General features: G+C 40.8%; 1 protein-coding gene across 1 annotated transcript in view; it reads right to left on the bottom strand.

Moving 5' to 3' along the window:
* Positions 1–5,026: 5,026 nt before the first annotated feature.
* LOC136872162 (cardioacceleratory peptide receptor) overlaps positions 5,027–14,968 on the bottom strand; it is a 485,817-nt gene continuing 475,875 nt past the window's right edge. The window contains exons 7-8 of the mRNA XM_068227351.1: positions 14,767–14,947; positions 5,027–5,186 (exon numbers count right to left, since the gene is read on the bottom strand). Of these exons, the coding sequence (XP_068083452.1) occupies positions 5,027–5,186; positions 14,767–14,947 (341 nt within the window). The remainder of the gene's footprint in view (positions 5,187–14,766; positions 14,948–14,968) is intronic.

A 14,968-nucleotide genomic window follows, 5' to 3' on the forward strand; every position in this document is an offset into this window, starting at 1 on the left:
ACATTGTGATACATTTGTTCTATAGTCTGTATTTAAGAAGTCCTCATCCAACCCAAGTTCCTGTACCGTGGCTTTCTATCACCAATTAGTCACAATGCCATGAAAGGTCCCAAGTGGTAAAGATGGTTTTCTTTGACCTTCCTGTTTTCCAAATGTACAGAGCTGTCAGCATGGTCTTACGGACCAAATGCCAAAATGTGTAAATAAAAAAAACTTGTCTTTTCATTTTTATGTAAATAATACGTGTTAAAATTTTGCAGGCGTGAGATACTTAACTAATGGTGCGGTAGTTTTCACACTTCTCAGCACCTGCTTTCTTGGGAATAGGTATAACACCATTCTGCCTAAAATCGGATGGCATTTCTCCTGTATCATACATCTCACACACTAAATGAAAAACCTCGCCATGCTGAGTTCTCCTAATGCACTCAGTAATACTGAGGTATGTCATCAATTCCAAGTGCCTTGTTCCTATTTAGGCCTCTCAAATCTCTGTCAAATTCCGACCTCAACATTGGGTCTCCCATTTCACCAGCATCGACAGGCTCTTAGGCTTCGATCACATTGCTTGTGCAAGTAATTTGGTGGCGCGCGCGTGCGCAAGCTGGCGTGAACAGCAATGTGCTCACACTAAATGCAAGCAGGTGCAAGTTAATTATTATAAAAAGGTCAGTCGAAATGGAGATGTCAGGCGATGAGGACGTTGTTTTGGAAAATGGTGTTTTAAAGTTTTTATTTTTGGATGAGCAGGAAATCAGGGAAGAGTGGGTGAACGAGTATTTTTTGGACAGAGAGGAAGATGGAGAGTATGCATGAATATTCAACGATTTGCTTAGACGCCTGATAAGATTTTTGAATACTTCAGAATGATACCGGAAAATTTCTACTATATACTGGACAAAATCACACCTAGAATAAGGACGCAATCTCATTTCCGAAAGTGTGTATCACCTGAAGAGAAGCCTCGATGGTCAGAAATCAACTGAGATCACGCACGCTTGTAACTATAAAACAAATATTTTTGTTTCGAAGTGGAGTCGGATCAAGCTTGCGCAAGCGTGCACTTACTTGTGGTGGGCAGTGTGAGCAGCGATGGACAAGTCACCACTTGTTTCTGTCGCTTTCCTGCAGATTTTGTTTATATGTGCACGCTTGCGCACGCGCGCGCCACCAAATTACTTGCACAAGCGTGCTTCCAATGTGATCGAAGCCTTATTGTCGTTGTTATCCTGTGAAGGTGACCATAAAATTGTAGTCTTCGCCTTTTAAATGTGCCTGTAATTTTCCCCTTTTCATCCAAACATCTTAATTCTTTTAGGGCCTCAAAAATTTCCTAAGTATTTCCTATTCCTTCTTTTCCACTTCGTCTTGTTCACCTTTGTTTTTACTCAGTGTTAAGCATGATGATCCATATTTTTGTGTTTTAATAATAATATTTAATTTTTTGCTAGGGTTTTTAACGTCACACAACCAAATCCAAATATTTCACCTACTCAAGGACTAGAAAGGATAGTATTAGGAAGTTGATGGCCGTGGCATTAATTAAGTGAAAATGGGAAACCATTCAGGCCTGTCGACGGTCAGATGCAAGCTCAAACGACGCGCCCCTAACGGCACGGCAAACTCGTTGGGTATAATATTTACTAATGGTTAGGGAATGTTTCCCTTGATTTACCCTAAACCCATTTTGACCTATTTAAGACAGAAATAAGATGGAAACCATAGTTATTCTCCTTTCACGCAACCAATAGCTAAAATCGAATTCAAGGGGACTATAAATGATTGTTAGTTTGTTAGTTTACTACGTTACCGAAAGCAGACATCGCTGAGTGGCAGAGGGCAAACTTCTCCCAGACCAGCGGTTTTTTCTCATAAAACACACCTTAATTTCCTTTGTAACACCGATCGTGTTCGGGTATAGTCAACATTTCCACATATAAGGCGAGTCTAAAAAGTAGGGCGAAAGGACCGATATCATAATGGCAACGTGTGGTAACACTGCGCGTGTGAATAGAAAGGTATCTTGAGGAGCACCGTATAGCGTTTAACACACGGGGTTGAAAAAGGTTAGTCTGCTGCAGCCAGTCTAAGTTAGTGCGTGTGAAGACACGTGTCATAGTGGAATGGAGCAACGCAAAAATGTCAAGTTATTTTACACATTGGGAGAAAACGACGACGGAACCTCGTTAAGTGTTGGTGCCAGTGTGCGGAACAGTACCCATATGTTTACGACTAGTTGAAAGGCTTTAGGGATGTACAGGAAACTCCACATAAAGGGCCACGTCCGTTCTGCTTAATGCTTCTGTCATTAACATCGCATGCGTCTCCGTGCACGCTTTCCCCAATTTGTAACGAACCTTGATATTTATGCATTGCTCCATTGCACTGCGACACGAGTCTTCACACGAGCTACGATCGACTAGAGGTGGGGACGGAGCGAGTAATACCGATGAGTAATCCGGTTGTAGCGGTAGAGCGCACCACCGATCCCCTCCGCTTACAACTGCGAGTACTCGCGGAGGACCTGAGCACTGTGTAGCGCACAACACACGTACGAAAGTACCTGTATTCAATCTGTGTTGTTTCGAATGTACGTATATATTTCCTTCGCTTGTTATGTTTTGTAGATAATGTAAAGTCTGTTAGATTATATTTGTGGTGTTAGTGTGATATTTAAACATATTCGTAGATAGTAGTTATATTTTTAGAACATTTAAAGGAATTTAAAGAAATTTTTACAGAAAGTTGTTCCACAATGGCCACGAAAACCGTCGGATGCCTGGCAGTTTTTTGACATCACTGACAATAGGAAACACGCAAAATGCAAATTTTGTGGCCGCACATACACGACGGGTGGTGGCCCATCAAATATAATATAATATAATATAATATAATATAATATAATATAATATAATATAATATAATATAATATAATATAATATAATATAATATAATATAATATAATATAATATAATATAATATAATATAATATAATAAGTGTATTTATAGAAGCATTCTACTGATAGCTGTTTGGCATTGGGACGTGTAGTAGTATGATGTCAGATATGTTTTGTAATCACATTTGCAAAGAAGGACATTCCAGTCAACGTTCATTTACGTAATTACTTTTGTCATCCTGTACATGAAATTATGTCAGTGTTTTTCATTATATTCTGATAAGATTCTTTATATTCAGGTTATTCTTCTCATTAACAGTGTACCGTATCACATGAACTTACGAAATAATCGTTAATACATTACTTTTCTGTTAACTTCCAATCCCCTTGTATACAAACCCTTTCGGTAGGTATGCGCCATACTTTGTTTCACTATTCGAATGAGTTAACTATACGAGTAACTAACATTTATTCCACATACTACCTCCTACTCCCTAGCAGTTACGTATATAACAATAATTATAGTGAATATATATGCAGTTATTTACAGTTGTTACGTTGTGAGAGAAGGGTATTAATAGAGGGATGCAATACCTTCGCAGTGCATACCTATAACGTGTTTAAACGTCCCGCGTCAGGACATTTACTCGGTAGTTCACTCGGTACTACCGGGTGATGACGTCACAACAACTGCTCCGCTCCGCTCCGCTCCGTCCCCAGCTCTACGATCGACTGGCCGAAGCTGACAAACCTGCTTCAACTCCGTGTGTCCAATGCTACGTGGCGCTTCTCGAGATGTCACTCTATGAACGCAGTGTTACCACACGTTGCGATTGCGAAATCAGTCCGTTCACCGTACTATTCAGATCGTAAATTGTATAAGCTATACTTGAATTCAAGAGAACTATAATACATTCGAGATATAATTGTTGTGCTACAATGGTATTGTCGTTAGGTTTCTATGGTACAAAAGGCATACATCGTTGAGTGGGTGATGGTGGTTGTGGTGGTGGTGATTCTTGTTTTAAGAGGAAGTACAACTGGCCAACCATCCTCTATATAACACTAATCAGAGAGAAAAATGGAAGGGGTCGACACTTCGAAAAATGAAGGTATCGGCAAAAGGATAACAAGGGCCACGAAGAGCGTGAAAATGAAAGACTCCCTAGGCCTCCATACGTAATACCGTCGGGGTCGGAAAAGACCAAGAGAGCTCGGAGAGGATAGATGAAAGTGAGGAGCCTGGCAAAAGTAAGTGGAAGCAATACCAGGACTCAGTTAGGGGCCCTGTGGTCGCCAACTCACGCTCCATTTAGTCTCCTCTTACGACAGGCAGGGGATATCGTGGGTGTTATTCTACCGCCCCCATCCACAGGGGGAGTTGAGTGGGTGAGGGCAAACGTCTACCAGACCACTGAATTTGTATCATTAAACACTTCTTAATTTTCTTTGCATCACCGTTCGTGTAGGAGATACAGATGTTAACAGTTTCATGGGATTCTATTGCCTTTTATAGACAACAATTCGAACATTTCCACAAGTAGGATCTCCGACCAGAATCAATATGATGATGTTTGAGGTTTAAAGGGGCCTATCATCTGGGCCATCGGCCCCGGATGCCCAGAATCAAGTCCCCAAAGCCGAAGCACTAGCGGCTCCTGATGTGTTCAAATACGCGAGCTGGTAGCGTTGTCTTCACAGTAATTATAATTATAATTATTAATTATTCAGATAAACCACTTAGCTCTCTACTTGTCCTTGTGGTTACTATTGACATGGTTTAGAACGATAGGGATTGCCTTCTTGGGACATGGCTCGGAGATCACAGGTCCTCAACTGAGTCTGACATTGTTTCCACTTACTTGTTAGAGCCTCCCCAGTCTCCTCTTTCCTATCTGACACTCCTTGGTCACCAACGGTATTAGTCTGACGAGAAATAGGGAATATTTTATATCTGCACCATTCGTGATATTTCCCTTCGGTTTGCAGATAATTTCATTCATCAAAGGTTCGGAGCTCATCGGCTTTTTACTCTAGTGTTAAGACAGTTGTACTACTTCCCACCACTGAGTCATCCTAAACTTTGAACCTGTCGCCGAAGTCAAAGTCTCCGTGGAGACAAAACGCCTTCACAGTAATGCAAACACTTCATATATCGCCATACCGTACGATGAACTTATTACGAGGTCCCGAAGGTGGCTACGATAACATATCATGTATGTTGGCTCAGAGACGCCGCTGTTTCTCCCTCCCGCTCCTCCACCCAATGGTGAAGAGTGACCCAAGGATCTACAAGTAGAGGTATGTATCAAATAGCTCAATTCATACACATTACAAAGTGTATGTCGCCAGAGTGGCTACGCTCTTAGAGCCCATAGGGTTGACTAACATATGAGCTATCCTCCTCCCGTTCCTCCACCCAATGGTGAAAATCGCAATACCAAGAATGACCCGACACTCTGCTTTTTGCCCTTATACAGACCCTGCCTGTTCTGGGCATTTATGGCACTTCTTCAGTTTCTTCCCTTCCTCTTTCATCATTTTGTCCAAGTCCATGTTTCTTCTTCTTCTTGCGCCCCTCTTTGTTGACGCGATCCACGTTGTTCTAGGTCTTCCTCTCGCTGTCTTCCCTTCCAACTTACTCTCCATAATCTGTTTTGGTGTTTTTTCTCTTCCATCCTCTTTAAATGTCAATCCCATTCTAGTTTACTTCTATCAATTTTCTCCTTGCGTTTTTCTATTCCGAATTCCTATATAACATATTCGTTTTTCACTCTTTCCCTCCTTGAATTTCCTATACTTGTACCATTTCTAGTTTTTGTACCCACTCTCTTCTTGACCAATGTTTCCCAAACCTTTTACATTGGTAACAATATCGTATTTCTTTGATAGATCTATGAACGTTATGACTTTCCATATTCCCCGATTCTTTTTCATTCATTTCCTGTGTTTGAGATTGGGTCTACTGTACAAGCTCGATCTAAAACTATACTGTTCCTCTTGCGACTTTCCTGTTACCTCTCTTCTCATTCTATCTAATACCCTTTACAGCATTTTTCCACTTGTGATAACACAAATCCCCCCCCCCCCCCCCCTTTGTAAAGACAATATTGTTTCCCTTCCCCAGTCTGCTGGCACACGTTTCTGTTTCCATATGCACTTTAGCAATCTATACACCAATTGTAGTACAACAGATCCAGCAGCCTTTATCATTTTCACACTAATTTCATCCATTCTGGGTGCCTTCCCCATTTTCTGTTTTACGAACTGCTAACTCCACCTCTAATATTGTTATATCATCTTCTACTGTTCAGTCATCACACCGCAATACCACAGTCTCCTCTGCACAATTTCTCACATTTAGCAGCTTATCAAAATAGTACTTACATCTTCTATTAATTTCTTCTGGATGTGTTGTTGACTCCCCACTTTCCTCTTTCATCAGCTTGGTGTAAGGTCTTTCTTTCCTATTACTTCGTATAATTCCACACAGCATTCTTTTACCGCCAGCTCCATCCGTTTCCATCCTTTGAGTAAATATTTCCCAAATTTCTTTCCCTTAGAAATTTGTTACATTTTTCGTTTATTATCAAGAAATGAAGATGCAGTGGTGGTCAAATGGCTTGGTTCGACTGGAGCATATGAGGAACGATGTTGTGTGGAAGAAATTCAAGGTTGCCCCAATAACAGAGAAAATGTGTGGATCATGCTTGCGATAGTATGGGCATGTACTCCGTAGGAGTGAAACCTGAGTTGCAAAGACTGCTCTTCAACTGAATGTGGAGGATCGCCGACCTCAAGGGCGACCTCAAACACGGTGACTGGACCGGCTCACCAAACCCAGCCCCCAGGACGCTATGGATCGACTGAAGTGGAGGAATCATTGCAAGAAAGCAGACCCCACATGTGGGAAAATGTAAAGAAGATTATTATCAGGATACCATTTTTGTTTTCTTCCATTTTTAAAATCTCTATTCCACTCCTGCCATGCTTTCTTCTTTCCTTTCACTTATTATCTCACCTTATCATTCCACCACTGTGTCTCCTTTTATTTTTAATCTCGTCGATGTTCTACCGCAGGCACCCTCTTCCCCAATTAAAAATGCCCTTTTAAATTTGGACCATTCATCTTCCACATTTCCTACTTTGGTAACTGGAACTTGTTGTTTGTCTCTCCGGATTTCTTCTCTGTCTTATTTTTTTAATTTCCGTATTATTATTTTACTATATCTTATCCCCTTTAATTTTTCTTTTTTCCGCATTTTCTTTAGAGGTAAGTATAAGCTATTAGTTTTCGTAGAAGTACAGTTCGATTATCTACGTCTAGTAACCGAAAACCATTTATAGGTATTTCGTTGTAAGGAAGTATATATGAGTCAAATTCATAAGGAGTAGTAAAGTCTGTATATTCACTTTAACCCTACGTACAACCGCAGCGGCTGGCACGACTTTAGCCGGCTACATATTATATTACTAATTCCAAGTCACCTTGATAAATAATGATTTCTCCTTAGTTCTTCTAATATAGCTGCGCCTCCTTCTTTAAACTTAATGGGTGAGATTAGTCTGTTTAATAGATTAGTCGCTTGATCATGTACATTCAACTTTTACTACGTTGATGTGGAGACGAGCTATTTCATCCCCCTCTTCCTCCGCCCAATGGTGAAGAGTGTGTCAAGAACTCGACTGAAAGAGGTACAGTACTTAAGAAATAGCTTGGTCTCACCGCACTTTCGGAAAGGAATTTACGGCAAGGGACGTGTGTATTGCAGGTTCCGTCTGCGAAAGGACAAAATTGAACAAGGTAAGAGTTAATGCCGGACGCTTAGAATATCACGTCTTAACGCGTATCTAGGTACAACCACCGCCCGCCTTTGCCCCCAGGAATTAACCTGGTACTCATTTTTGGTGTAGGCTGAATGAACCTCAGGGCCATATGCACCTCCGGATGTGGAAATCTCGTTTCTTAAATTTTACGACTTTCTGACGGGGATTCGAACCCACGTCCTTCCGGGCGAACCGAGCACGCCTTTACCGCCACGGCCAGGCAGCCCCTACTGACCCGAAACGACGGATGTAAAAGCAAGGACGTTGACAATTTGGTTATTAACACACGAACTATATTCTTGCTGGAGAATAGCTTATCATTAAAGCAGGTTATTTTCATTATTATTATTATTATTATTATTATTATTATTATTATTATTATTATTATTATTATTATTATTATTATTATTATTATTATTGGTCCGCCTCTGTGGTGTAGTGGTTAGCGTGATTAGCTGCCACCCCCGGAGGTCCGGGTTCTATTCCCGGCTCTGCCACGAAAATTTGAAAAGTGGTACGAGGGCTGGAACGGGGTCCACTCAGCCTCGGGAGGTCAATTGAGTAGAGGTGGGTTCGATTCCCACCTCAGCCATCCTCGAAGTGGTTTTCCGTGGTTTCCCACTTCTCCTCCAGGCGAATGCCGGGATGGTACCTAACTTAAGGCCACGGCCGCTTCCTTCCCTCTTCCTTGTCTATCCCTTCCAATCTTCCCATCCCTCCACAAGGCCCCTGTTCAGCATAGCAGGTGAGGCCGCCTGGGCGAGGTATTGGTCATACTCCCCAGTTGTATCCCCCGACCAAGAGTCTGAAGCTCCAGGACACTGCCCTTGAGGCGGTAGAGGTGGGATCCCTCGCTGTGTCCGAGGGAAAAGCCGAACCTGGAGGGTAAACAGATGATGATGATGATGATGATGATTATTATTATTATTATTATTATTATACCGGGAGGTACACGCCAACTCCGCGCATTTAAAAGAAGCGCCTTAAAAGCTCTATCCAGCAAACAACACGTGAAACTGCTACTGCATGAAGTTGGGACGTTAATCAGAAGATGTCACTACTGAATAATTGAGAAGTTTGTCATTTCTAAGTTTCCTGAACTGTGTGGATTCATTTTCGTTTTGTTTTGGTGTACATCAAGATGTTTGAACTTTCCTCCATAGATGTGTCTACAAAATCTGTGGTTATGCACTCTGGTGCAAGATGGAAGAATTAGTGATTTTAAGAAGTTTTTTGTTCTTATGTTTCCCAACTAAATTAATGTTCATTTATTTTGTTTTGTTATTTCAAGGTTTGCAACACATCTTTCTCATTCCGCCAGTTTTGAATCTGACCAATCACAATTTTTCTGTAATTTCAACCAATCACATATTTCTTGTTCATTTTAAATGTGCCAATAAAATGAGAGGGCGTGTCCGGATTAGTCCAGAATCCTCTCGAACAAACCCCTCAGGTATATAAGCTGAGGCTTTTCTGGCTAGCTTGTCACATTGATCGTCGTCTTTGTGTGTGTGTGTGTTAAGACAGGAGGCAAGGCGCCTCATTCTTCGGCAGGCAGAACTACAGCCCAGGTAATGGCCACCAATATTCTATCTTTCTAGCTATCTCCGGAAACTTATCCGAGGGGAAGGTTCGAATTTCTAACTATGTAACCAAACTTTTCTAAAATGTAAATGTTCTTTCGGCTAATGTACAATTTCATAAAGTCTTTAACTGTAAATCAGGGATAGAGAGCGCGTTACCCTCTCGAGTTCCTCTTCAACTTGGTTTGAGGTGACTACGATTTTGTAACTGTTTTTCTCTCCTGTAATGCATTAAATTAACCTTCATTCGAGTCACTTCAGTAGCTTGGGATTAGCCCCTGTATTATCGGGCCGAGAGCCCAATTAGGATTTCCTACTTAATTTTCTAGGAGCGCTAGCGTACGCCTCCATTCTGTTTGTGTTCGGGCCAGTCATTTAACCTGTTTTTCTTTTCCACGAAGGCCCAGTAGTTCGGGTATAAGTTACCCCTGTGAACTAAACTGTAAATTATAAGTTGGGCCTAGAGAGGCCAGAAATTTATAAGATTTTTGATGTAAAGTTGCCTTAAATAGGCTGTAAGAAATCGGGTGCGCAGTCTGCTTGGTTAATGCAGGAGAGCATGCAAGCTATTTTCTAAATTCACCTGTAATATTGAGGGTTGCCTCTGGAAGGCTGTAAAGTTGTTGGAGCAAAGTGCTCTTTAATAGGGGTTTTGCTGTCCTTGTCTAAACATTGAGATTTTGCAGACGTTGTAAATTTTGTAAATTGGAGAACTTGTAAATGTGGGGCTTGAAGCCCAAAGGTGTTCAATTCCCTATTCTGGGGTGTTCCACCCTTATAGCAAAATTGGCATTGTACCTGAGATTTTTTTTTTCACTCAGTGGAAAATTTGTTAAGTTTGTGATTTGTAAAGAAATATAGCCTTTGTTTTAATGTTTTAATTTGATTTTTGATATCGTAGATAGACGTATTCTACCCAGCACCTTCTCTCACCTCTTTCTGCTCCACGGAAACTCCGTAACAATTATTATTATTATTATTATTATTATTATTATTATTATTATTATTATTATTATTATTATTATTATTCTAATTCTTATTCTTATTCTTATTTGGAGGCCGATTTCTATGACAAGTTATATTTTTTCTGTTAACATCATGTAATCCAGTCTTGCATTTTCAACATGTTTCCAGTCCGACTCGTTGGCTGAATGGTCAGCGTACTGGCCTTCGGTTCAGAGGGTCCCGGGTTCGATTCCCGGCCGGGTCGGGGATTTTAACCTTCATTGGTTAATTCCAATGGCCCGGGGGCTGGGTGTTTGTGCTGTCCCCAACATCCCTGCAACTCACACACCACACATAACACTATCCTCCACCACAGTAACACGCAGTTACCTACACATGGCAGATGCCGCCCACCCTCATCAGAGGGTCTGCCTTACAAGGGCTGCACTCGGCTAGAAATAGCCACACGAAATTATTATTAACATGTTTCCAAGCATGATACTCGAAACTAGCTCTGCTACTTAGTTTCTATTTTTCGTTTGAAAACCATAATGCCAAATAGTTCAGTATCTAAATAAACACTACCAGGTGGAGAAGTTCATTCAAGAGAGCACTGGTGTTCTGGCTCCAAGTTAATTAGTAAGTTCGAACCTGGGTCAGTACGGTCGTATTAGAAAATGCCCGAATAGTCCAGTCTCGTATCGGTAGGTTTACCGGTGGGTGAAAGAACCTCTGCCGGACAAAATTATGGCACCTCATCGTATCCGAAAACCATAAAGGTAGTTAGTGAGACGTAAAATCATTTACTTAGTTATTTATTACAAGATGTTAAAAATGATATGAAAAAGGCCAGATAGAACCATCAGAAATACTGGACAGAAACATTTACCGTCACAAGATAAATAGTTGGTTAGTAAAGGCAGAGAATGAAGTCCCTAAAAGATCGGGGACTAAGTGGTCAGAAGAAAGGAAACAGGCACACAGTGAAAGATTGAAAGCAATATGGTCTGTTAGGAAGGCAAATCATAAATGTAATGCGTGATCCAACAGGGTCCATACGCAAATAATAATAATAATAATAATAATAATAATAATAATAATAATAATAATAATAATAATAATAATAATAATAATAATAATAATAATAATACTGTCTAAAAGTACAACTCTATATATCCTGAGCTTGATAAAAGTGTGTCCTATAGTCTTCACATGTTACACAGTGTTGTGAGTCCCGTTTCCTGATGCGAGGTCGGATACCCTTCCTGACGTCAACCACAGTTCTGGAGCTAATGAAGATGAAATGAATGATGTTGAATGAAATTGTGCAAGGAGGTGGAAGGAATCGACTGTGCTCCAACCCACTCGTCTCCCGAATGCAGAGCTTGTCTCCATAGCCGTTGCGCTTTAACGCGCGCGGCCACTCCGCTCTGTATGATAATCAAACAGTGTACATGCAAAAACAAAATAACCCCTTGGCACATACAATTCATTGGTAGCCTACGCCTGTCAAGTCGACTGCTGCCCAGCTTGATGGCCTGCAGATATTCGAGTGCCACGTGGTCAGCGTAGTTATTATACCCTTAGCCGTATTGTTTGGTTTTCATGACCAGATCCGCTGCCTTCGTATCAAAGGCTCCTCACTTGGTCTCAGGAGGCTGAGTAAACCCATTTCAATGGATTAAAACTTATGTATAAGCCGTGAATCGAACACATTCCTATACAAACATACATACATACTGCAACCATAAAAGTATTCAAAGGGTACAATAAATAAATACATACATACATACATACATACATACATACATACATACATACATACATACATACATACATACATACATACATACATACATACATACATACATACATACATACATACATACATACATACATACATACACACATACATACATACATACATACATACATACATACATACATACATACATACATACATACATACATACATACATACATACATACATACTACAGACTGGCAGACAGACGGTCAGACAGGCATACATACATTGAACCGGTCGTCTCTAAAGTCTTTATAATCCGCGGGAAGAGCTCTTTTGTCAGTTTAACTGATATTTTAATCATGTATAGGCAATAGTTATTTTTAACAGATTTACGCTTGCTGATGTCTACATACATATTAATTGATATTTCAATATACCTTTATTCGCTTTTATGGACTTAAAGCTATAGTTACGCCCCCATTACTGGTGAGAGAAGAGGGGAGAATAGTTCTAATTGCTCTACTATCGAAACATAAATTATTTATTAGTGCTGTTATTGAAACACGAACATGTTCTCAAGCACAGTGTTACTAAGGTCGTCTGACGAAAAGTCGCATGAACGCGCTGGAAGAGGTGCGAGGGATAAGCATGGCTGCCGCGCATGCGCCTATCTCAATCCTCCAGGCCTGACAATAAACATCTGTTCCGTCCGCGGAGACTCTTGCGAATTGAGATGCTGTCGAGAAGTTTCAAAGTGCCATGGCAATTGTGATTTAGTTACACATTTATAGTATGTACTATATAATGAACAGTTTGTTAATGGGTATGCATTAATTCATTGTCTGTCATAACTGATGTTTGTTGCTAAGGGTCTAGTATCCGTTACTCGTACCGTACCTACAAGCTGCCGCGATTTCTCGTCAGACGAAAGTATATATAAATTTATTGAGAAACTCAATTACTTTCCAGACATTCTGGATTGTCAAAAGGTCAAAGTTTAACTACATCAAAACAAAACAAAATTAATTTTTAATAGTTAATAACACAATATACAACCTATAGCATTAAACATTGGAAAATACAAAAAAGATAAGGAACAATGCATCTAGGACATTAAAGGGAACTACTGTGATTACAGATGTGACTTTAAAATTGATAATGATCCCCGTAAAATGGCGATTACCAAAATATTGGACTTCTGTAAGTCGAATCAGTTCCAGAAATTCATAAAAGCCTACTTATAGCGCCACGTGCATCTACCAGTAAACCCAATACTTCCACCTCTTCTAAATGGTACTTTCCCCTGTAAAATTCGATTGTAGGTGTGTAGATGTTCCTCGTTTCAACCTTAACCTCCTCAGGCTGACCGGCGTGATGCTCCATTCTGACTGTGGAATCAATTATATAAACCTTTCTTCCTGTCATGATTAAAGGCTATCATGTCAATTCTTTTGGTGTTCCCGTTTGTTGACACGCCATGAACCCCTTCGTAAACGGCATATCCCATTCCATTAAGCTCTTCGGCAATGACTGATCTTTACAGGTGTATGCATGTCATTTCCGGTTTCAGTAAGAGATGGTGCCAGCGAACATTACGCAGCGTATGAATTTGACACATAACGTCAGTTTATTCGTCTGACATTAACCTACCAACACACACACAAGTTCAGTCCATCAAACACTAGCGTCTGTGTTGTGTCATTCAGTGATCATGTCGGCGTTTGTGCCTAAAAGACAGCATTTGTGACAAGCATTGGTTTTATTATTTAATCTGAAAAGTCATCGCTTGCTGGTAGAAACATTATGGTGAACACGCACCATAAATTAGAACATGTGAGACATGGTTTCAACAATGTAAACGGCAAGAGGACCATGCTTTGTGTCCGGTGAGACCAGAGCAGTATTGTGTATTATGAATTCTTGAAGCCCGGCGAAACCCTTAATACACAACGCTATCGCCAACAAATTATTAATTAAAAACACGCATTGATCGAAAGACGACCGGAATGAGCCGGAAGACATGGCGAAGTGATTTTGTTACACGACAATGCGCCGTCTCACACAGCATAACCAGTGAAAGACACCTTGAAATCGCTTGGATGGGACATCCTTCCGCACCCGTCGTACTGCCCCGACCTGGCGCCATCTGACTATATCACCTCTTCGCATCAACGGTTCACGGGCTCGCAGAGCAGCACTTCAGCAATTTCGAGAAAGTTGGAAAATGTCTCGACGAATGGTTTGCCGCAAAAGACAAGCAGTTTTGCTGGCATGGTATTCATATCTTACTTGAAAGATGGACGAAGTGTGTAAAAGCTGATGGCCAATATTTTGAATAAACAAAAAATTAATGTTCCTTGAAAATTACGTGTTTTCTTTACCATAAAACCCGACAAAAACTTATGCATACACTGGAATTTTATGATGGCGGGTGCTTCTTAATGTATCACCATAAGGGCAGTTTCCCAAGACGTCACCCAGGGTTTCATTCTCTCTGCCACATCTGTGACAGAGGCTGCCGTCTTGAGATCTCCCTGGGGGTAATTCTAACTGAGAATCTTGAGGATGAAATTGTCACTTACAGTTTACAAGATTTTCCTCATTCCACTAAATGTTATTCTGACGATTCTAAGAGGGGTGTTAGTAGAGAATGAAGACGAGTTCTGACCCATACTGCTAACTATAATGTGCAAGGTGTTGTTATGTTCGCTTGTGGAGAAAAAGTGCTTTTGAGCAGAGACTGGAACGGAAGCTACCTCTACTTGCCTTAGGGTTCGCCCGATGGATGTACTGAAGAGACAGTAGATGACGGGGTTGGCGGCTGAGTTTAGTGGCGCCAAACTCTGGATGAACGTAGCCACGGCAATGTTCGTCTGCGTCCGAGGTACATGACCGTACACTTGGAGCAGGTCAAACACGATGTAGGGGCTCCAGCACAGCACGAACACTGAAACAATGTAATGATAAT

Source organism: Anabrus simplex, chromosome 4 (assembly GCF_040414725.1).
Source record: "Anabrus simplex isolate iqAnaSimp1 chromosome 4, ASM4041472v1, whole genome shotgun sequence".
NCBI classification, from domain to species: domain Eukaryota; kingdom Metazoa; phylum Arthropoda; class Insecta; order Orthoptera; family Tettigoniidae; genus Anabrus; species Anabrus simplex.